This window comes from Triturus cristatus, chromosome 8 (genome assembly GCF_964204655.1).
Source record: "Triturus cristatus chromosome 8, aTriCri1.1, whole genome shotgun sequence".
Lineage (NCBI taxonomy): Eukaryota > Metazoa > Chordata > Amphibia > Caudata > Salamandridae > Triturus > Triturus cristatus.
This window is the reverse complement of record NC_140591.1, coordinates 14,057,641-14,082,485: the sequence shown is the minus strand read 5'-3', so window position 1 is coordinate 14,082,485 and position 24,845 is coordinate 14,057,641. Positions and strand designations below refer to the sequence as shown.

Here is a 24,845-nt window from a genome sequence, read left to right as displayed (position 1 = left end):
TGCGAGGCCCTTCATCACACCTCACTCATTCTACTCTCAGCTGAGAGGCCCTGCATCACACCTCACTCATTCTACTCAAAGCTGAGAGGCCCTTCATCACACCTCACTCATTCTACTCTCAGCTGAGAGGCCCTGTATCACTCCTCACTCATTCTATCCTCAGCTGAGAGTTCCTGCATCACTCCTCACACATTGTACCCACTGCTGAGAGGCCCTGCATCACTCCTCACTCATTCTACCCACAGCTGAGAGGCCCTGCATCACTCCTTACTCATTCTGCCCTCAGCTGAGAGGCCCTGCATCACTCCTTACTCATTCTACTCACAGCTGAGAGGCCCTGCATCACTCCTCACTCATTCTATCCACAGCTGAGAGGCCCTGCATCACTCCTCACTCATTCTACCCACAGCTGAGAGGCCCTGCATCACTCCTCACTCATTCTACCCACAGCTGAGAGGCCCTGCATCACTCCTCACTCATTCTATCCACAGCTGAGAGGCCCTGCATCACTCCTCACTCATTCTACCCACGGCTGAGAGGCCCTGCATCACCTCCTCACCCATTCATGCCACGGGCGAGAGGCCCTGCATCACCACCTCACTCTTTGTACCCACAGCTGAGAGGCCCTGCATCACTCCCCACTTATTCTACCCACAGCTGAGAGGCCCTGCATCACTCCTCACTCATTCTACTCACAGCTGAGAGGCCCTGCATCACTCCTCACTCATTCTACCAACTGCTGAGAGGCCCTGCATCACTCCTCACTCATTCTACCCACAGCTGAGAGGCCCTGCATCACCTCCTCACTCTTTTTTACCCACAGCTGAGAGGCCCTGCATCACTCCTCACTCATTCAACCCACGGGCGAGAGGCCCTGTATCACTCCTCATTCATTCTACTCACAGCTGAGAGGCCCTGTATCACTCCTCACTCATTCTACCAACTGCTGAGAGGCCCTGCATCACCTCCTCACTCATTCTACCCACAGCTGAGAGGCCCTGTATCACTCCTCACTCATTCTACCCACAGCTGAGAGGCCCTGTATCACTCCTCACTCATTCTACCCACAGCTGAGAGGCCCTGCATCACCTCCTCACTCATTCTACCCACAGCTGAGAGGCCCTGCATCACTCCTCACTCATTCTACTCACAGCTGAGAGGCCCTGCATCAATCCCTAATCATTCTACCCACTGCTGAGAAGCCCTGCATCACTCCTCACTCATTCTACCCACAGCTGAGAGGCCCTGCATCAATACCTAATCATTCTACCCACTGCTGAGAGGCCCTGCATCACCTCCTCACTCTTTTTTACCCACAGCTGAGAGGCCCTGCATCACTCCTCACTCATTCAACCCAAGGGCGAGAGGCCCTGTATCACTCCTCATTCATTCTACTCACAGCTGAGAGGCCCTGTATCACTCCTCACTCATTCTACCAACTGCTGAGAGGCCCTGCATCACTCCTCACTCATTCTACCCACAGCTGAGAGGCCCTGCATCACTCCTCACTCATTCTACCCACAGCTGAGAGGCCCTGCATCACTCCTCACACATTGTACACACAGCTGAGAGGCCCTGCATCGCTCCTCACACATTCTACCCACAGCTGAGAGGCCCTGCATCAATCCTTAATCATTCTACCCACTGCTGAGAGGCCCTGCATCACCTCCTCACTCTTTGTACCCACAGCTGAGAGGCCCTGCATCACTCCTCACTCATTCAACCCACGGGCGAGAGGCCCTGCATCACTCCTCACTCATTCTACCCACAGCTGAGAGGCCTTGCATCACTCCTCACTCATTCTACTCACAGCTGAGAGGCCCTGCATCACTCCTCACTCATTCTACTCACAGCTGAGAGGCCCTGCATCACATCCTCACTCATTCAACCCACAGCTGAGAGGCCTTGCATCACTCCTCACTCATTCTACTCACGGCTGAGAGGCCCTGCATCACTCCTCACTTATTCTACCCACAGCTGAGAGGCCCTGCATCACTCCTCACTCATTCTACCCACAGCTGAGAGGCCCTTCATCACACCTCACTCATTCTACTCACAGCTGAGAGGCCCTGCATCACTCCTCACTCATTCTACCCACAGCTGGGAGGCCCTGCATCAAACCTCACTCATTCTACCCACAGCTGAGAGGCCCTGCATCACACCTCACTCATTCTACTCACAGCTGAGAGGCCCTGCATCACTCCTCACTCATTCTACTCACAGCTGTGAGGCCTTGCATCACTCCTCACTCATTCTACCCACAGCTGAGAGGCCCTTCATCACACCTCACTCATTCAACCCACAGCTGAGAGGCCCTGCATCACTCCTCACTCATTCTACCCACAGCTGGGAGGCCCTGCATCAAACCTCACTCATTCTACCCACAGCTGAGAGGCCCTGCATCACACCTCACTCATTCTACTCACAGCTGAGAGGCCCTGCATCACTCCTCACTCATTCTACTCACAGCTGTGAGGCCCTGCATCACTCCTCACTCATTCTACCCACAGCTGAGAGGCCCTGCATCACCTCCTCACTCATTCAACCCACGGGCGAGAGGCCCTACATCGCCTCCTCACTCATTCTACCCACAGCTGAGAGGCCCTGCATCACCACCTCACTCATTCAACTCACAGCTGAGAGGCCCTGCATCACTCCTCACTCATTCTACCCACAGCTGAGAGGCCCTGCATCACTCCTCACTCATTCTACTCACAGCTGAGAGGCCCTGCATCACTCCTCACACATTGTACCCACAGCTGAGAGGTCCTGCATCACCTCCTCACTCATTCTACCCACGGCTGAGAGGCCCTGCATCACCTCCTCACCCATTCATGCCACGGGCGAGAGGCCCTGCATCACCACCTCACTCTTTGTACCCACAGCTGAGAGGCCCTGCATCACCTCCTCACTCATTCTACCCACAGCTGAGAGGCCCTGCATCACTCCTCACTCATTCTACCCACAGCTGAGAGGCCCTGCATCACTCCTCACTCATTCTACCCACAGCTGAGAGGCCCTGCATCACTCCCCACTTATTCTACCCACAGCTGAGAGGCCCTGCATCACTCCTCACTCATTCTACTCACAGCTGAGAGGCCCTGCATCACTCCTCACTCATTCTACCAACTGCTGAGAGGCCCTGCATCACTCCTCACTCATTCTACCCACAGCTGAGAGGCCCTGCATCACCTCCTCACTCTTTTTTACCCACAGCTGAGAGGCCCTGCATCACTCCTCACTCATTCAACCCACGGGCGAGAGGCCCTGTATCACTCCTCATTCATTCTACTCACAGCTGAGAGGCCCTGTATCACTCCTCACTCATTCTACCAACTGCTGAGAGGCCCTGCATCACTCCTCACTCCTTCTACCCACAGCTGAGAGGCCCTGCATCACTCCTCACTCATACTACCCACATCTGAGAGGCCCTGCATCACTCCCCACTCATTCTACCCACAGCTGAGAGGCCCTGCATCAATCCCTAATCATTCTACCCACTGCTGAGAGGCCCTGCATCACCTCCTCACTCTTTTTTACCCACAGCTGAGAGGCCCTGCATCACTCCTCACTCATTCAACCCACGGGCGAGAGGCCCTGTATCACTCCTCATTCATTCTACTCACAGCTGAGAGGCCCTGTATCACTCCTCACTCATTCTACCAACTGCTGAGAGGCCCTGCATCACTCCTCACTCATTCTACCCACAGCTGAGAGGCCCTGCATCACTCCTCACTCATTCTACCCACAGCTGAGAGGCCCTGCATCACTCCTCACACATTGTACACACAGCTGAGAGGCCCTGCATCGCTCCTCACACATTCTACCCACAGCTGAGAAGCCCTGCATCAATCCTTAATCATTCTACCCACTGCTGAGAGGCCCTGCATCACCTCCTCACTCTTTGTACCCACAGCTGAGAGGCCCTGCATCACTCCTCACTCATTCAACCCACGGGCGAGAGGCCCTGTATCACTCCTCATTCATTCTACTCACAGCTGAGAGGCCCTGTATCACTCCTCACTCATTCTACCAACTGCTGAGAGGCCCTGCATCACTCCTCACTCCTTCTACCCACAGCTGAGAGGCCCTGCATCACCTCCTCACTCATTCTACCCACAGCTGAGAGGCCCTGCATCAATCCCTAATCATTCTACCCACTGCTGAGAAGCCCTGCATCACTCCTCACTCATTCTACCCACAGCTGAGAGGCCCTGCATCAATCCCTAATCATTCTACCCACTGCTGAGAGGCCCTGCATCACCTCCTCACTCTTTTTTACCCACAGCTGAGAGGCCCTGCATCACTCCTCACTCATTCAACCCACGGGCGAGAGGCCCTGTATCACTCCTCATTCATTCTACTCACAGCTGAGAGGTCCTGTATCACTCCTCACTCATTCTACCAACTGCTGAGAGGCCCTGCATCACTCCTCACTCATTCTACCCACAGCTGAGAGGCCCTGCATCACTCCTCACTCATTCTACCCACAGCTGAGAGGCCCTGCATCACTCCTCACTCATTCTACCCACAGCTGAGAGGCCCTGCATCACTCCTCACACATTGTACACACAGCTGAGAGGCCCTGCATCGCTCCTCACACATTCTACCCACAGCTGAGAGGCCCTGCATCAATCCTTAATCATTCTACCCACTGCTGAGAGGCCCTGCATCACCTCCTCACTCTTTGTACCCACAGCTGAGAGGCCCTGCATCACTCCTCACTCATTCAACCCACGGGTGAGAGGCCCTGTATCACACCTCACTTATTCTACCCACAGCTGAGAGGCCCTGCATCACTCCTCACTTATTCTACCCACAGCTGAGAGGCCCTGCATCACTCCTCACACATTCTGCTCACAGCTGAGAGACTCTGCACACCTCCTCACTCATTCTACCCACAGCTGAGAAGCCCTGCATCACTCCTCACTCATTCTACCCACAGCTGAGAGGCCCTGCATCAATCCCTAATCATTCTACCCACTGCTGAGAGGCCCTGCATCACCTCCTCACTCTTTGTACCCACAGCTGAGAGGCCCTGCATCACTCCTCACTCATTCAACCCACGGGCGAGAGGCCCTGTATCACTCCTCATTGATTCTACTCACAGCTGAGAGGCCCTGTATCTCTCCTCACTCATTCTACCAACTGCTGAGAGGCCCTGCATCACTCCTCACTCATTCTACCCACAGCTGGGAGGCCCTGCATCACTCCTCACACATTGTACACACAGCTGAGAGGCCCTGCATCACTCCTCACTCATTCTACCCACAGCTGAGAGGCCCTGCATCACTCCTCACACATTGTACACACAGCTGAGAGGCCCTGCATCACTCCTCACACATTCTACCCACAGCTGAGAGGCCCTGCATCAATCCTTAATCATTCTACCCACAGCTGAGAGGCCCTGCATCACTCCTCACTCATTCAACCCACGGGCGAGAGGCCCTGTATCACTCCTCACTCATTCTACCCACAGCTGGGAGGCCCTGCATCACTCCTCACTCATTCTACTCACAGCTGAGAGGCCCTGCATCACATCCTCACTCATTCTACTCACAGCTGAGAGGCCCTGCATCACTCCTCACTCATTCTACTCACAGCTGGGAGGCCCTGCATCACTCCTCACTCATTGTACCCACTGCTGAGAGGCCCTTCATCACACCTCACTCATTCTACTCACAGCTGAGAGGCCCTGCATCACATCCTCACTCATTCTACTCACAGCTGGGAGGCCCTGCATCACTCCTCACTCATTCTACTCACAGCTGAGAGGCCCTGCATCACTCCTCACTCATTCTACCCACAGCTGGGAGGCCCTGCATCACTCCTCACTCATTGTACCCACTGCTGAGAGGCCCTTCATCACACCTCACTCATTCTACTCACAGCTGAGAGGCCCTGCATCACTCCTCACTCATTCTACCCTCAGCTGAGAGGCCCTGCATCACTCCTCACTCATTCTCACCTCAGCTGAGAGGCCCTGCATCACTCCTCACTCATTCTACTCACAGCTGAGAGGCCCTGCATCAATCCCTAATCATTCTACCCACTGCTGAGAGGCCCTGCATCACTCCTCACTTATTCTACCCACAGCTGAGAGGCCCTGCATCACTCCTCACTCATTCTACCCACAGCTGAGAGGCCCTGCATCACTCCTCACTCATTCTACCCACAGCTGAGAGGCCCTGCATCACTCCTCACACATTCTGCTCACAGCTGAGAGACCCTGCACACCTCCTCACTCATTCTACCCACAGCTGAGAGGCCCTCCTTCACCTCCTCACTCATTCTACCCACAGCTGAGAGGCATGCATCACATTTCATTGTAACATTAACTCTCAGCTAAGAGGCCGTGTACGTGAATGGGATATTAGTCACTCCTCGCCTGCTCTTGTCAGTGATGTCGCTTTGCTTTTGATCTAATTTCAGATGGGTTTGAATTCCTTCAGATCCTGATACAAGTTGCGAAGGACAACACGAATAACCCGGAACTGAGCATCGTGTGGATCGACCCGGATGACTTCCCACTGGTGAGCATGACGTCAGAGGGTGGGAGTGGCTCTGGGCGGGGTGTGCAGTGAGGGGCAGCCCTCGACAGTCTGAGCAGGGAGTGTAAAATAGCATTGCCCTCAGGGCAGGTAGGGAATGTCCTTACACTTACATTCTGCTGTGTATAATGGTGAAGGGAGAACTACAAGTACCAGAATGCCAAGGGGCAAAACAACATGTGGCACTGGTGGACATTGTACTCTTCACATTACACATATGCATACCCCCCCCCCCCCCCACCCCGCCCCAGCGGGGCGAGCTTCCTTCGTATCCTCTCGCCGTTCACCACTTAAGCTTCCACATCAAAGAACCCAAGACCTTCTTTGGTGTGAGAATAACCGCAATTTATTATATTTTCCAGCTGGTACATACATTTTTCGCAAATAATTCGTCTTTGTTATGTTTCAGATATGCGGATATCTTGTATGTCAATCAATTCACATCATAACTGGTCATACAGAGAACATCATTTCGTTTCCGTTGTATAACTTTCTACATCATTACATGTCATAATTCATCACAAACACAAGGAGACCCTGGACTGAGCGCTGAAACCTGTCAGACATTCACCCCCAGTCACAGGTCTGCGTTGAATCCATCTTCATTCTTTAGCTCACTTTGGGCCATATTATCAACGGCCAATTATCGCTGGCCGTTCTTAGCGATAGAAAAATTATCGCCAGCTATCGCTGAATATTATCGCCATGATAACGCTATATTTACAACGCATAGCGCTATGGCACTAATATTTCAGCGATAGCGGTGTTTTCAATGGAACCTCGCTGGTTTTCCAGCGATGTTCCATTCAAAACAGCGATAACATTGCTGATAGGACCCTGTGGTCCTATCAGCATAATCCATATCCCATTAAAAGTATGCCTTAGTCAGGAATGTAACAGGTGTTAAATTCCTGACTTAAGGCTGAGGTAGCGTGATTTTTTTTATCGCTGCACCTCGCGATGTGTTGTTTTCACAGTCACGCCTCTTTTACATCTCATTAGCGATGCAAGGCGAGGCTGTGAAAAAACGGGCTCTACATCACGGAAACACGCGCTAGCGTGTCCTTGATGATATTGCGATATAATTATCGCCGCTTTTCGCCCAAAAACGGTCCCTAAAGCGGCGATAATTATATCGCCAGCCCTTGCTGATATGCCCTCAAGCCACCCCAGTTCAGACCCAGCCATATGCAAGTCAGTCTTGACCCTGTGCCTCATGGGAACAGTCCAGCCCGAACTGCCAAGCCAGGTCATCCCTGGACCGGAAACAAGCATCCCAGGACCGGTTTCAGGCTATCAGCCATCATCAGCCAGGCTTGCTTGAATCCAGTGGCAAAGTGAGAAAGGGAACTATGTCTGGGCATACCCTTCCCACCTAGGGCGAACAAAGCAAACACAAGGAGAAGATGGACGGAGCACTGAAACTTTTCAATAACTCATGCCCAGTCTCAAATCTGGGTTGAGTCCATCATATGCTATATGCAAATCAGCCTTGACCCTGTGCCTCATGGGACCAGTTTTGGGCTAACAGCCCTCTTCATCCGGTCCAGTAATTACAGGGTCTCAGGGTATAATGTTCCGTAGGGTCCACCTAGGATCAACCGAAGAGCGGCCCTCTGCCGCCACTGATTACAGGGTGTCAGGGTATAATGTTCTATAGGGTCCACCAAGGCTCAACGAAGAGCAGCCCTCGGCCTCCACTGATTACAGGGTGTCACTGTATAATGTTCTATAAATGTCCACCCAGTATCAGCCGAGGAGCGTCCCTCGGCCTCCCTGATCACAGGGTGTCAGGGTATAATGTTCTGTAGAGTCCACCAAGAAGCAACTGAGGAGCGGCCCTCGGCCGCCACTGATTACAGGGTGTCAGGGTATAATGTTCTGTAGGGTCCACCCAGGATAAACTGAGGAGCGCGCCTCGCCTCCACTGATTACAGGGAATCAGGGTATAATGTTCTGTAGGTTCCACCCTTGAGCAACTAAGGAGCAGACCTCGTCCGCCACTGATTACAGGATGTCAGGGTATAATGTTCCTTAGGATCCAAAAAGGATCAGCCGAGGACCTGCCCTCGACCCCCTCTGATTACAGGGTGTCAGGGTATAATGTTCTTTAGGGTCCACCCAGGATCAACCACAGTGCAGCCCTCTGCCTCATCTGAGTACAGGGTATCAGGGTATAGTGTTCTAGAGGGTCCACCCAGGAACATCCGAGGGGAGGTTTTTGGCCTCCACTCATTACAGGGTGTCAGGGTATAATGTTCTGTAGGCTTTACCCGCGAGCAACTGCGGAGTGTCCCTCGCCTCCCTGATTACAGGGTGTCAGGGTATAATGTTCCATAGGGTCCACCCAGGATCAACCGTACAGCGGCCGTCAGCCTCCTCTGATTACAGGGTGTCGGCGTATAATGTTCTATAGGATCCACCCAGGATCAACCATACAGCGGCCGTCAGCCTCCTCTGATTACAGGGTGTTGGCGTATAATGTTCTAAAGGGTCCACCCAGGATCAACCATACAACGGCCCTCAGCCTCCTCTGAGCACAGGGTGTTGGCGTATAATGTTCTGTAGGGTCCACCCAGGATCAACTGTACAGCGGCCCTTGGCCTCTACTGATTATACATTGTCAGGGTATAATGTTCTGTAGGGTCCACCCAGGATCAACTGTAGAGCGGCCCTAGGGCACCACTGATTACAGAGTGTCGGGGTATAGTGTTCTGTACAGTCCACCCAGGAGCGACCATACAGCGGCCCTCAGCCTCCTCTGATTACAGGGTGTCGGCGTATAATGTTCTATAGGGTCCACCCAGGATCAACCATACAGCGGCCGTCAGCCTCCTCTGATTACAGGGTGTTGGCGTATAATGTTCTAAAGGGTCCACCCAGGATCAACCATACAACGGCCCTCAGCATCCTCTGATCACAGGGTTTTGGCGTATAATGTTCTGTAGGGTCCACCCAGGATCAACTGTACAGCGGCCCTCGGCCTCTACTGATTATACATTGTCAGGGTATAATGTTCTGTAGGGTCCACCCAGGATCAACTGTAGAGCGGCCCTAGGGCACCACTGATTACAGAGTGTTGGGGTATAGTGTTCTGTACAGTCCACCCAGGAGCGACCATACAGCGGCCCGCAGCCTCCTCTGATTACAGGGTGTCGGGGTATAATGTTCTATAGGGTCCACCCAGGATCAATCATAGAGCGGCCCTTGACCGCCAATGATTATACATTGTCAGTGTATAATGTTCTATAGGGTCCACCCAGGATCAACCGTACAGCGGCCCTCGGCCTCCACTGATTACAGGGTGTCGGGGTATAATGTTCTATAGGGTCCACGCAGGATCAATCATAGAGCGGCCCTTGACCTCCAATGATTATACATTGTCAGGGTATAATGTTCTATAGGGTCCACCCAGGATCAACCGTACAGTGGCCCTCGGCCTTCCTGATTGCAGGGTGTCAGGGTATAATGTTCCATAGGGTCCACCCAGGATCAACCGTACAGCGCCCCTCGGCTGCCACTGATTACAGGGTGTCGGGGTATAGTGTTCTATAGGGTCCACCCAGGAGCGACTGAGGAGCAGATTATTCACTTTATCAAAGCTGAGATCGGGAGAAGGTAGCTCATTCCAGCTGGTTTCCTGGCAGGGGCTGTTAGCCATCAGTCGACCTCAGTCGGTGGTTGGCTGCGTGAGATATTTCTCCGTTTCTTTCCCCGATCAGTGGTCTGATGAGGGAGGTCTTGAGTTTGGGCGGAAGAATCCCCGACTCCAGTTGGTTTCTGGAGTGTGTTGAAAGAGCTGCCAGATTTGGTAAGATGCCTTTGAGGGCCTGCATGGGGGTGGGGTCTGAAGGGCCCGGTCATTGGGTGACGTGTCTGATGTTTGAAGGCAGTCGCTGCGGCGCCGCGGCCAGGGCGACTGACTCCGGAATCTGGGGATCACGGTTCGATCGCCGGCGGCAGGTCAGCCCAGCACCATGTGACTCTGGGCAATAGCTTGCTTATTCTTCCCGACGGCCCCAGCGCCTAGAGACCCTTACGGGTGATTGTTCGCGCTTTACAAATGTGGATTATTATAGTCAGTTTTAGCATGTGTTTTGCTCCTCACGTTGTTTGTAGTCTGGCTGTGTGGAGACAGCTTCTGACATCAGAGATGGTTCCCTGGCCGTGTGTCTGCTTTCTTCCATTAGGTGTAATGTGTTTCTCCACCAGGAGGAGAGACAGGTTTTGTCGTCCACAGGAGTGGAAGCCAGTGTGAGTGAGGGGGAAGGCTGCCCCTTGCACTCTGCCAGGCTCTCTCTCTGGTCCACTCACAGCTCTGCCGGGGACAATGAAAGACAAGGAGAGGGAGTGAAGGAGAAGCAACCCCTGGGATGGCACATGGGATATCCCTCCAATCTGGGGAGTCGATGTCATGCACAGGGGTCATTTAGCTTTCAAATGTATATTGTTCACACTACAGACTCGTTCCTCGTCTGGCATTGATTATCTTAAACATTCTGTGAGTGTTTATAGATTCATTGAAAAAACCAGAGGTAAAAGAGACGTTATAGTTCGGTGAAAATGTCACTGAACATGCACCATTTTAAACTAATAAAACCCCTTAATTCGCCAGTCGTAGCTGCAGTTATCTCAACTAACTACAACTTCTGCCCTAAAGTAATAATAACGGGCGCCGCTGCCATAGGGTGCCCAACCGTCCGTAAATTTCACGGACAGTCCGTAATTTCCGGCGTCTGTCCGTTGTCCGTGAAGGATTCTTTAACGGGCGCCATTTGTCCGTAATTTTAACCGGGCACCGGTCGCACCACCCTAAAGCCGGCACAGCTTCCACCCACCTCCCTTCTTGACTCCCATGCTGTACCAAGGCTCAAATACCCAGCAGCATTGGAGAGGCACAGCGGGATGGCAACCCTCACACCTTCAGCCCTTGATGAGCTGTTAAGAGGTGCTTGAAGGTGACAGATGGAGGGGCTGACGCTTCAGGAGCAGGGGCATGTATTCAGATGCAAACAGCCCTGAATGCGGCATGTCTCTGCAATTTAGAGGGGCCTCCACATTCCCTTCCTGCCCAGGGCCCCAAACATCCTAGAACTGGCCCTGATTACCCGGAGGCAGCACGTGGTTCTCTTCACAGAGCTTAATTACTGTCACTAAATTGTAAGCAAACCTCGGTTCTTCAAACATGCAGTCTACATTGTAAGAAAATAAAGAAATGGCACAATCGCACCCACACTGATTAACAAAGTATGGAGGACAATCAGTTAAATCAGTTCTCTGGAGTATCTCCTTTAAGTACTGTACATCACAGTGGGGGATGGAAAACTAACATTTTAGAAAGAGAGCCTGTCCTCTCGTTGTCTTGTCCAGGAGGGGGTGAGGAGCCCTACCCCACCCTGGAAGAGACCAAGAGGATACTAGAATACTGCATGCCCACACCTGTGCCCACCCTGGTGGATCCTGTTCCCCCTCCTGTGATGGCTCCTCCCCCCCCCCAGTGATGGTTCCTGTCCCCCCATGTGGTGGCTCCTGTCCCCTCCACCCTCCGCCTGTGATGGCTCCTGTCCCCCCCTGTGGTGGATCCCGTCTACGCCCTGGGTGGCTTCTGTCCCAGTCCTGGAATGGCTCCTGCAGCGAGGGTGAAGTTCTTGATGGGCCTCTTCTCAAAAAGGCTCAGCTCAAAATTAATATGAAAAGGTGAGCGAGTGAGTAAGTGAAGGAATGGGTGGATGGCTGGATGAATTAGTGAAAGGGTGACTGGCCGAATGAAAGATTGAATAGATGGCTGAGAGAGGATGGATTGATGAGTGAGTGGAAGGATGGATGAGAGAAAAGGTAACTAGCTGGATGTATGGGTGGAAGGGTAGCTGGATGGGTAAAAGGGTGGATGGATGAGTGAAAGGATGGATGAGTGAAAGGATGGATGAGTGAAAGGATGGATGAGTGAAAAGGTGGATGATGAGTGAGTGGGTGGATGGATGAGTGAAATGATGGATGGATTGATGAATTGATAAGTGCAAGGGTGAATGGATGGAGGGACGAGTGAAAGGTGGATGTAAGGATGGATGAGTGAGTGAAAGGGAGGGTAGATGGACAAAAGGATGAATAGATGAGTGAAGGAGTGAAAGGATAGATGGATGAGAGAAAGGATGGATGAGTGATAGGGTCAATGGATGGATTCATGAGTGGACGAGTAGATGGATGGGTGGGTGGATGGATGGATGGAAGGATGGCTAAGTGAAAGGGTCGATGGAGAGAGAAAGGGAGGATGGATGGATGACTGAAAGGGTGGATGGGTGGAAGGATGAGTGACTGGGTGGATGGATGAGTAAGTGAAAGGATGGCTGGATGGGTGAAAGGGTAAATGGCTGGATGGATGAGTGAATGGATGGATGGGTAGAAGAGTGGATGGATGAGTGTACAGATGGATAGGGTGAAATGGTGGATGGATGGATAATGGATGGATGAAAGAATGGATGAAGGGATGGATGACTGTAATGATAGATGGAAGGATACATCATGGATAGGTTTGCAAACGGTTGAATATGTTTGGATATGGCTGGGCTTACTTGTATACTATTGTGTGACCTCCTCTGATGTGTCTGTAAAACTTACCTATTGTCCTGACGTTTTGTCCTGAATTTTGACCTCCTGTCCTGAATTTGTGTCCTGAATTTTGACCCTTTGTCCTGAATTTTTACACTCACCGTCCAGAATTTGCACCAATGCCAGTTGGTCACCCTACGCTGCCATCAGTAATGTGATTTCAGATGCCTCAATGATGTTCTCAATGATGTCAGTGAACATACAACTAGTATTGTATCAGGTCAGGGCACCGCTATCTTGTCTCTTTATTTGTTTTTTTAAAGTATTTCCTGAGACTCAGGGACTGAGTCCCCGAGTCCTAAGATCAAAGACACAACCGTCTCTTCCGGTTGCTGCCAGCCAATAGGATCCCACATTCAACCTCATGGATCCACATTAGTAGTAGACAACCAATCAGAGCGTGGCAGGATCCGCGAATCCACCGTGGTGGATCTGTGGTGTCAAATATAGAATTAATTTGAACCTTAATCTCTCAGAAACTACCAAACGGATTTACACCAAATCACAAGAAGCGAGCTTTCTGCACCAGGATCCAGCCTCCTGCCAAACTTAGTGTCATTCTATTTAGCCGTTTTTGCAGTATCGCTGGTCAATTTTCGTATGGAAAACTGCATGAGGAAAATGCAGTTTAGGAAAAAGCTGAGGTGGAGGAATCTTTATTTTTTGGAATGTTTTGTGAAGATTTGTCGACATTGAGGCTGTTTACAGTGAAGTAGGATGTACATGGGTGGTAAATCCTCTCAGGTAGCAATACAGAGGGGCATATTTACAACCCCTTGTAGTATATGGAAGGTAGTCGAATCCAAGTAATTTTCTTGTAGATTTATTGAGCAGTAAGTTACATGGAAGAGAGACCCACCAGGAGCAGCCTCCCTGCTGCTCAGCCCAGACACCAGCTCACACAGGCACTCCAACATTCCACAGACCCGCATTCACTCACGCATTCATTCTGGCTGAGCAGCAGGATACCACACCCCTATCGCCACAGGAACGCCACTATAGTTAGCGTGAAAGGGGCGTGCAGTGCGTGTTGCAGTGGGTGTTCCACCGCAACACCCACTCATTTTGACGCTGCCCAGTATGTACAAGGGTGACGTACATAGGAGGCAGTGCCAATATTAAGACCAGGAAAATCCTGGTCTTAAGCTGGCAAAACGAGGAGAAATGCATTATTTCTCCTAGTTTTTGCTTTTCCATGTGTGCTGCCTTGTGCAGCACACATGGAAAAAGCAAAATGCTGAGATTTGTTTATGTACAGGAAGGTGCCCCTTCCTGTACATAAACAAACCTTTTTAAAAATGCCATTTTGTAACTTACATGTGTGTTGCATGAAGCAGCACACATGAAAGTTACAAAATGGCATTTTAGGATTGTTCATGTGCAGGAAGGGACACCTTCCTACACATAAACAATCCTCCCCTGCACACAGACACCCTTGCACTCTGGTGCAAGCGTGTATGCGTCGGCGCTAGGTTGCTAAACTTAGCGCCATCGCAGGGGGAAACACAAGGCTGCACCACATCCTTGTAAATATGGTGTAGCCTTGCGTTTCAGAAGTGGCAGAGTGTGTCGTTAAGCCCGGGAGGCTAACAATTCACACCACCAACCCCAACCTCCTAGTAGATATCCCCCTCTGTGTTCATCTGTATGTGAGGAGCTCTCCTGCTTTCGAACTGAGCCCATGAAGATGTAAACTTGGTCAACATTGATCGAACCCAAACCAGATGAGGATGAGGAGGAAGACACTTGTAGGGCGCACAAATGCGCGGGGCGTCCTGGTGGTGATTGTTGTGTGTGTGCTTGTAGGAAGGTTGAATCTGACTATATGGTTGCCCCCAATTTTTTCCTGGTGTTTGCATGGTTTTTGACTAGTCTGGCTGGGATCCTGCTATCCAGGACCCCAGCCTATCTGCTTACTCCCTGAAAACAACTTGGTGTGCATATTAGATGCACTAGTGATTGGATACTGTGGTACCTTATGAGCCCCTAGTATATGGTACCTTAGGTACCTAGGGCATTGGTACTTCACAGGCCTACCAGGGGCTGCAGCATGTATTATGCCACCCCTGGGAAGCATTCTCAATCTGACACCACAGGCCTGCTACTGCAGCATGTGTGAGGTAGTGTTAGCACTCCTCACTGAGGTATAGGTTCCTATATCTCACCATACACACACATATAAACCTATCAGCCACCCCTATTGCAGGCCCTATCAATCCTGAGGGCAGGGTGCTTGGTTTACTATGTGAGGGGGTGCTTCTGCATGAGCAGGACCCCTCTGCAGCTGGCAGAGTCTATTCTCTGCTGCTGTTTGTGGATGCGGTTAAACCATATACTCTTAAGTGCATTTTAACCTCGCGGTAAATGCTAACTTTGGAATGACTGCATCAAAACATGTCGTGTTTGGTGTCAAACAACTTCGAATCATACCCCCACACCAGTAACTGGTGTGGGAGTATGATCCCACCCTTCTAGAGCCCTGGCATCACAAAATGGATGCCACCAGCACAGACACTGGGCTGCCCTCCTGCTGCTGACCGAAACTCACAGTGGAGGAAGCCCAACAAAAGGCATCCTGTCACAGGGAGGTGTCACCACCTCCCAGACAGGATCTAGTGTATTGGAGCTGGGTGGGTGCACTCTTAGAGTGCTTTGACGTCCTGCACTGGGGGAGCAGTAGGCTCCTCTGTGCATATGCCAGCTCAAACCGGTTCAGAGGCTACCTGCCCCTGCTCTGGCGTGAAACTGGACAAAGGGAAGTGGGTGCAACCACCCACTACCCTGACCCTCCTAGAGGAGTGGTCATAGAGCTAGTCCCTCCCCTATCTTCACTATAAGATAGCAAGCATTGCCAATGCAATTCAGATTACCCTGGACGACGCTCTACAAAGACGAATCCTGGCCCTTCGACGTTCCACTACCTTTGGAAGACTGAAGAATCTCCCTTGGAGTCAAGGAGTGACTCCCCTGCTTGGCAGGCACCAAAACTTTGAATCAACAGTCGCAAACCTTCCCGCTCCCGCCGAAGTCCGAAGTCCCTGCGTCCCCTGAAGCAGATTTCCTGACCTCTCGACGGCCATTTTGAGTCCCCAGCGAAGCTGTGGCATCTAGACCCCATGAGTGACAAGGAACTGCAATACCTGGGAACCGTGCACTGATTTCGAGTGCAAACCCTAAACAACGTTCTATGAACTTGTACTTTGGACCATTTGTGGCCCAAGTCCCCAGCAGGTCTTGTTCCAAAAATCAGCGGCCTACCCTGTCCCGAGTGACTGTGGGCTCCTGTGAAACTTTTCCTGTGGCGGCGTCTTTGCGATCACTTGCCCGTTGGCTAGTGGGTCCCCCGAAGACTTTCTCAACAATACGAAGGGCTCTTCTGGTTGCTCCAGGCCTGCCCTCACTTATCCCGGCTGGGTAAATCCATCAGACCTTGCTGGTCTGCATCACCGACTATCTTCAGTCCACACAAGACTTGCAGTTGCCAGGGCTTGTTGGCTCTAATCTGGTTGCCGATACCGTCATCAGCTGCAGACGTTGTGGGACACTCCGAATCCAGCTGCTGGTCATCGTCGATCCCTCCTGGACCTCGTGAGCGAAGAAACAAAACACCATCATCGACCTGAAGAGACGCGACATCTGTGGTCATCCATCCTGCTGGCCACCGGTCACTGGCAAGTGACCATGAACACTGTCCCTTCAATTTTCAGGTCTTCTCCATCTTCAATCCACCTTCGGATTCCAGCGGACACCACTTCAGTCGTCTCAAGCAGCAAGTCTTCATTGGTCTCCATTGAAAACAGCATCGCGACCCAACACCAAAAGACACCTATGCACCCGGCTTCCCTGGGTGAGGTAATAACTCGTGCACTCCGGTGCCCAAGTGTGTGTTGGCCCTCGAAATACTTACCCTGTAAGTGGCTTGCTTGTTGACTTCTTCGAAGTGCCCTAAAACTTTAAAATACAAACCGCGACTTGCTCCATTGTAACCTATAGGAAACCCGCAGCTGTGTTTAGACACTGCACGTGTCTCCCGTGAGCTTGTTACTTGCCTGCTAACGCTGCAGTAGTGAAGCCCCAGCGATTCTCCAGGCCCTAGGCTTTGTCATTTTGCAAGTCGACTTTGTTAACCCATTTTTTTAGTATATGGTCTGGTACGCCCCTAGGGCTCCAGCCACATTTGTGCTTAATTTATTGAGAACTGTTGACATTTGAATGTTTACCTGGCTTCTAATCTCATAAAGAGATTAGTAGAGTGTGTCTAGAAATAAATACATATATATTTGATATATATACCTGTGTGGTGTCCTTTTCATTTGGTAATTCAAGAGATTATAAGGTAAAACAAGCTGCTTTACATTCCTCAGAGACTTAGCCTGAAGGCTGCTCTCCACAGCTACCACTAGGATAGCTTTCTTTAAAAGGTTGTCTTAAACCTATCTACCATAAGAGTCGAATTGGACTGGTGCAAGGTGGCCACTATAACTAGTGACCAGCATATGCCAGGCCAACTTCTCACAGTGCTGTACAAATGGAGAGGAGTGTGTGAGGGTATAATAATGTATCTTGTGTTCTCTTTGCAGCTGATAACCTACTGGGAGAAGACGTTCAAGATCGACCTCTTCAAGCCCCAGATCGGCATAGTGAATGTAACGGACGTAAGTGTGAGGCTCGCTCACCAGGGGGTGTCGGGGTGATACACCGGTGCACCTCCGGGGCAGTCGGTACAGCCTCGGGGGCTTGAGGGGGTTCTAATGGTCAACTGTAATGAGCCCTGCTGCCTTTGGCGGCCCTGTTCGAGGAGTACAGGCTGTTGTATATAGAGAAGGTGTGTACTGATATACCGATTGTGTTTTGTAGAGAATGGACTTGGCCCAAAGGCACTTAGAATCAGGTAGTAACTTATGGTTAACAAACAACCTAAAATCAACCTGTTAGCACCAGGAAAACAAGGAACAGACAGATCACACCGTCTGAGACATTACTGGGAAGGAAGGAGTTACCTTACCATCATAGAAAGTCTATATTAAGTAAAAACGAGAAGAGAGCGAACAAAAACTAACTGTAACATGATGGACAGCTCAAGTCAATATTGTGGTAATCCGCACTGTAACCAAAGGGTCCCTCGAATAGGAGGGGTTGAGTTCCTTTTGAATGTGAACAGACAGGAAGTGTGCGCAGGGCTGGTGGGCGGGACTTCCGGAGCATCGTTGCTCTCCCAGAAGATGCCCGTCTCATGCAGCCTCTTTGCCTGAGAGTCGGAGGCTCGAGCAGGAGGGACTCCGCGTTTCTTGAGCCTCATCCCATCTCATGCAGCCTCCTTGCCTGAGAGTCGGAGGCTCGAGCAGGAGGGACTCCGCGTTTCTTGAGCCTCATCCCGTCTCATGCAGCCTCCTTGCCTGAGAGTCGGAGGCTTGAGCAGGAGGGACTCAGCGTTTCTTGAGCCTCATTGAGCTCTGGAGGCTTTTAGTTTTCCAACCAGGTCCATGTGGGAGGGAGCGGACTGGTGAAAGACCTCACCAGCATTGCATGCAGTCATGATTGGACCCTGGCATCGATGGGGAGCCATTGGAAGAGGCGGAGAGTAGGAGAGATGTGGTTGAATTTCTTGTGACCTGTCACAAAGCGGGCAGCATGTGGAGCACAGCTCTCGGAAGAGCTAGATGGGCCCCTTAGGCAAACCAGAGAGGAGTGAGTTACTGTAATCTGGCCCACAGGTTTCAAGGAATGAACTACCCGGGGCCCAGAGCAGTCTTAGCTGGGGCCCGGAGCAGCCTTAGCTGGTGCCCGGAGCAGTCTTAGCTGGGGCCCGGAGCAGTCTTAGCTGGGGTCCGGAGCAGTCTTAGGTGGGGCCCGGAGCAGTCTTAGACGGGGCCCAGAGCAGTCTTAGATGGGGCCCAGAGCAGCCTTAGCTGGGGACGGAGTAGTTTTAGCTGGGGCCCGGAGCAGTCTTAGCTGGGGCCCGGAGCAGTCTTAGCTGGGGCCCGGAGCAGTCTTAGATGGGGCCCGGAGCAGTCTTCGCTGGTGCCTGGAGCAGTCTTAGATGGGGCCTGGAGCAGTCTTAGATGGGGCCTGGAGCAGTCTTAGATGGGGCCCGGAACAGTCTTCGCTGGGGCCTGGAGCAGTCTTCGATGGTGCCCGGAGCAGTCTTAGCTGGGGCCCGGAGCAGTCTTAGGTGGTGCCCGGAGCAGTCTTAGATGGGGCCTGGAGCAGTCTTCGCTGGTGCCTGGAGCAGTCTTAGATGGGGCCCGGAGCAGTCTTCGATGGTGCCCGGAGAGGTCTTAGCTGGGGCCCGGAGCAGTCTTAGATGGGGCCCGGAGCAGTCTTAGATGGGGCCCGGAGCAGTCTCCGCTGGTGCCTGGAGCAGTCTTAGATGGGACCTGGAGCAGTCTTCCATGGTGCCCGGAGCAGCCTTAGCTGGGGCCCGGAGCAGCCTTAGCTGGGGCCCGGAGCAGTCTTAGATGGGGCCCAGAGCAGTCTTAGATGGGGCCCAGAGCAGTCTTCAGTGGTGCCTGGATCAGTCTTAGATGGGGCCCGGAGCAGTCTTAGATGGGGCCCGGAGCAGTCTTAGATGAGGCCCGGTGCAGTCTTTGGTGGTGCCCGGAGCTGGTCTTAGATGGGGTCTGGAGCAGTCTTAGATTGGGCCCGGAGCAGTCTTCAGTGGTGCCTGGATCAGTCTTAGATGGGGCCCAGAGCAGTCTCCGCTGGTGCCTGGAGCAGTCTTAGATGGGGCCTGGAGCAGTCTTCGATGGTGCTCGGAGCAGTCTTAGCTGGGGCCCGGAGCAGTCTTCCATGGTGCCCGGAGCAGCCTTAGCTGGGGCCCGGAGCAGTCTTAGATGGGGCCCGGAGCAGTCTTAGATGAGGCCCGGAGCAGTCTTTGGTGGGGCCTGGAGCAGTCTTAGATGGGGTCTGGAGCAGTCTTAGATGGGGCCCGGAGCAGTCGCAGCTGGGGCCTGGTGCAGTCTTAGCTGGGTCCCGGAGCAGTGTTAGCTCAGGTGCCCTGCGCTTTGTGCCAGGGCTAGGATCTGCCTGTGGGTGTTCAGATGGTTGTGAAGAAAGAAGCCCAGTGATTTGGGAATCCCCACAATGTACTGGTACCAGTACAGTCCAGTACAGTCCTATGATTCCACCAAGGGCTCTGGTGCCATCTCAGTAAACCAGGCGACCGAAAGCTGAGTGGCTTGTCAATGTTTGCTAATGGCTTTATTGGACCATATCACAAAATCCATATTCTTTTATCATATTTTTGTTTTATTAGTATGTATATTTTTTGAAACAGTAAGTTAAATACTGGACAATACTTTTTTGATTGACTATTGTAAAATAATAGAAAAGGAGTTTAGAGGGTGTGGGTTTTCTCAGTACAATTTTTGTTGTTTTTAGATGAACAGTTACCTGCAGAAATGAAGCGCTTTGAAGCTGCTTTCCACAATACTCAGTTAACTAAGGGCCACTGAGTGCAAAGAGCATTCAGGTTCGGTTTACCTTTCAGTTACAGGGTGCTGATTAAAAAAAGTGCACCTAAATGTATTGTCAATGGAGACAAATTAGATTGTGAGAAGAAAATCAAACTGAGATGAGGCCTCCACTCCATGAGCTCTTTACCTCAGGGGAAAAATAGCATGTGTGCAAATCATGGAAAATAGTGAATAGGCATGACATAATCGTGGATGTGCGTGACATACTAGTGAATGGGCATGACATAATTGTGAATAGGTGTGACATAATAGTGAATGGGCGTGACATAATTGTGAATAAATGTGACATAATAGTGAATAGGCGTGACACAATCGTGATTAGGTGTGACATATTAGTGAATAGGTGTGACATAATCATGAATAGGCGTGACATAATCATGAATGGGCATGACATAATTGTGAATGGGCATGACAATCGTGAATGGGCGTGACATAATCATGAATAGGCGTGACATAATCGTGAATAGGCGTAACAATAATTGTGAATGGGCGTGACATAATCGGGAATAGGTGTGACATAATCAGGAATAGGCGTGACATAATCGTGAATAGGCGTGACATAATAGTGAATATGCGTGACATAATCATGAATAGGTGTGACATTCGTGAATGGGCGTGACATAATAGTGAATGGGCGTGAAATAATAGTGAATGGGCGTGACATAATTGTGAATAGATGTGACATAATAGTGAATAGGCGTGACACAATCGTGAATAGGTGTGACATATTAGTGAATAGGCGTGACATAATTGTGAATGGGCGTGACATAATCGTGAATGGGCGTGACATAATCGTGAATGGATGTGACATATTAGTGAATGGGCGTGACATAATCGTGAATGGGCGTGATATAAATGTGAATAGGTGTGACATAATCATGAACAGGGTGACATAATCGTGAATAGGCATGACATAATCGTGAATAGGCGTGACATAATCGCCTTGTAATATGGGTTTTGAAATCACTATTTGTAGTGCAGAAGGACAGACAAAGTGTCACTGTAAATACTGGTGAAGTATTGATGTAGTGAGGTTCAGTTGGTCTCCTCTATGAATCTGAAAGACAAAGTCATCAAGTGAGTAAGACAAAGAAAAGAAGGTGGTTGTCATGTATGTGTCTCAGTGAGAGCCATGACCCGGAACATTGGATTCTGAATCTGGTACCCAGTTCATTGTTGTTACTCCACTGCTGTTACTCCACTGCTGTTACTCCACAGTTTTTACTCCACAGTTTTTACTCCACTGTTTTTACTCCACTGTTGTTACTCCACTGTTGTTACTCCACTGTTGTTACTCCACAGCTGTTACTCCACAGCTGAAACTCCACTGGTGTTACTCCACTGCTGTTACTCCACAGCTGAAACTCCACTGGTGTTACTCCACAGCTGTTACTCCGCTGCTGTTACAGCACTGTTGATACTCCACTGTTGTTACTCCACTGCTGTTACTCCACAGCTGTTACTCCACTGTTGTTACACCACTGCTGTTACTCCACTGCTGTTTCTCCACTGTTGTTAATCCACTGCTGTTACTCCACTGCTGTTACACCACTGCTGATACTCTACTCGTGTTACTCCACTGCTGTTACTCCACTGCTGTTACTCCACTGCTGTTACTTCTATGTTGTTGCTCCACCGCTGTTAATCCACTGTTGTTGCTCCACTGTTGGTACTCCTATGTTGTTACTCCACAGCTGTTACTCCACTGCTGTTACTCCACCACTGTTACTTCTATGTTGTTGCTCCACTGTTGTTGCTCCTATGTTGTTACTCCACTGCTGTTACTCCCTTGCCACCGCTGTTAATCCACTGCTGGTACTCCACTGCTGTTACTCCACTGCTGTTGCTCACTGTTGTTACTCCTATGTTGTTACTCCACAGCTGTTAATCCACTGCTGTTACTCCACTGCTGTTAATCCACTGTTGTTACTCCACTGATGTTACTCCACCGCTGTTAATCCACTGCTGTTACTTCACTGCTGTTACTCCACCGCTGTTACTTCTATGCTGTTGCTCCACTTCTGTTACTCCTATGTTGTTACTCCACTGCTGTTACTCCACAGCTGGTACTCCACAGCTGGTACTCCACTGCTGGTACTCCACTGCTGTTACTCCACTGCTGTTGCTCCACTGTTGTTACTCCTATGTTGTTACTCCACAGCTATTAATCCACTGCTGTTGCTCCACTGCTGTTACTCCACTGTTGTTACTCCTATGTTGTTACTCCACTGCTGTTAATCCACCGCTGTTAATCCACTGTTGTTACTCCACTGCTGTTAATCCACTGTTGTTACTCCACTGATGTTACTCCACCGCTGTTAATCCACTGCTGTTACTTCACTGCTATTATTCCACCGCTGTTACTTCTATGTTGTTGCTCCACTGCTGTTACTCCTATGTTGTTACTCCACTGCTGTTACTCCACAGCTGTTACCCCACTGCTGTTACTCCCTTGCCCCTGCCAATGCTGCCAATGATAGTATCAACACAACTACTGACCATCACACTCCTGCAAGTTTGACAAATGAGATTATTGCAGGACCCAAAAGCTTAAAGAATGGTTGGGGAGGCAGGTATTTGTCATTTTTACTGTATAATGAATTAATAAACAACTATTGTTGTGCTCATCTTTGGGAAAAACAGCATCACCATGTGGCAGTCTATCATAAGTGCTGGTGCTCACAATTAAGTACCAGTGTCGACACCGGAAACTACCAGCTCAAATTAAGCACTGCAAGGGGCTGATGGTCTCTAGTTAGCAGTTTGTTACTCTGTCCAAGAAGGGACCCTTCTTCCTAGTCAGGATAAGGGAGTTACACCTACAAGCAATTCATGGCGCTCAGACCAATCACAATGCTACATTGCAGCAATTGGCTGTGGGGTGGCTGTGAGCCGAGTGCTTCCTGCAAGTTCTTCAGGACTGGAGGAGGAAGCTGAAGAAGCCGAAAGAGAGGTGGCGGCCGGCGAAAAGGTGTTTTTATTTTTTAACTCCCTCTCTTCCCCCACACCCAGGAACGGCCGGTGAACTGTGTCAAACGCTCTCTCTATATCCACTAGACGTGTGCTAGCTCATCCGCGCAGGCCAAGGGCAAATGCCAACAGCGTAGGAAATGGCCAACCCTTCCGCTGGACATGGAACCATTTTGGCGCATGTGGACTAATGAGCGCGCCACTGGTACCTGGTGAGTGGCCAGAGACAGGGCGTAAGAGGCACACTCCTCTGGGGGTTTGTCCGGTTTGAGGACAACTGTTATGGTAGTCATAGACCACCCTACACGCGTCAAAGTCATCCTCATACAATGCCTGTAAGTGGGGATTAGCAGAGAGGAGCACCTTTTAAACGCTCCAGCAGACAGCCATTTGGACGAAAGGGTTTGGCCGGGGGCATCGATGTGATGGCCAGTGGGATCTCTGTTGCAAAGGAAGACCCCGTCCCACTCTCTGCCGCCGGGAGGGCTCCCATTGGCAAGTCCTGTGTAATGGGCTGTATCTCTCAGGGAAGGGGGGCGGCCGATAGGCCTATAGAGCGCTATAGTAGGAGGCAAATTCAGCCTCTCCAGGACCCCTGTCCAAACTGTCTCCCCCTCAGAGGTATGCAGCTTGGAAACAAATCTGTTCATACTATTTGCTTTTGCAAGCCAGGAAAGTAGCTTCCCTGCCTTGTCTCCCATTTCGTACACCCTCCCATGGGAATGGAACAGCCCAGGTGGGCAGTGTCAGGAAGCTTTTACTTGAAGGCTGGTCAGGCTGATTCAAGCTGCTTCTGTATCACCTCAGCGATGGGAGGGGGTCTCGCCACACCTGCTCGAAACGACGAACATCAAGGTCCAGTCGCAGGAGTTCCCTCTCGAGGTCTCTCGTTTTGCCACATATGTAAGAAAATGTGCCCCCTCTTAGAGCCATGTTAAAGGCCTCCCAGGGTGTGGTCGCGGAGGAGACTGTGCCTTAATGCAAGGCGAAATACGCTGTAATAGTGCCAAGGAGAAAATCTGGTAATGACTCATCCAGAAACCACCAGGCATGCAGGCGACCTGGAGCCCTCTATCCAACCAGCTCCACAAGAGTCCGTGTCATCGGAGAGTGGTCTGAGAGCCCCTTGGGAGTAGGTGCGTGCAGGAGGTACTGCTGAGATCTGCAGAGGGAGTACAGAAGTAATCTATATGAGGAGAGGTGCCATACGGGTGGGATGAGGGGTAGTATATTGCTTGTCTTC

The 24,845-nt window shown here is 51.0% G+C and overlaps 1 protein-coding gene across 1 annotated transcript in view; it reads left to right on the top strand.

The window, feature by feature from the left end:
- Positions 1-24,845, top strand: part of CASQ2 (calsequestrin 2) — a 301,670-nt gene that overhangs the window by 265,304 nt on the left and 11,521 nt on the right. The window contains exons 9-10 of the mRNA XM_085620733.1: positions 6,433-6,533; positions 17,738-17,812. Of these exons, the coding sequence (XP_085476859.1) occupies positions 6,433-6,533; positions 17,738-17,812 (176 nt within the window). The remainder of the gene's footprint in view (positions 1-6,432; positions 6,534-17,737; positions 17,813-24,845) is intronic.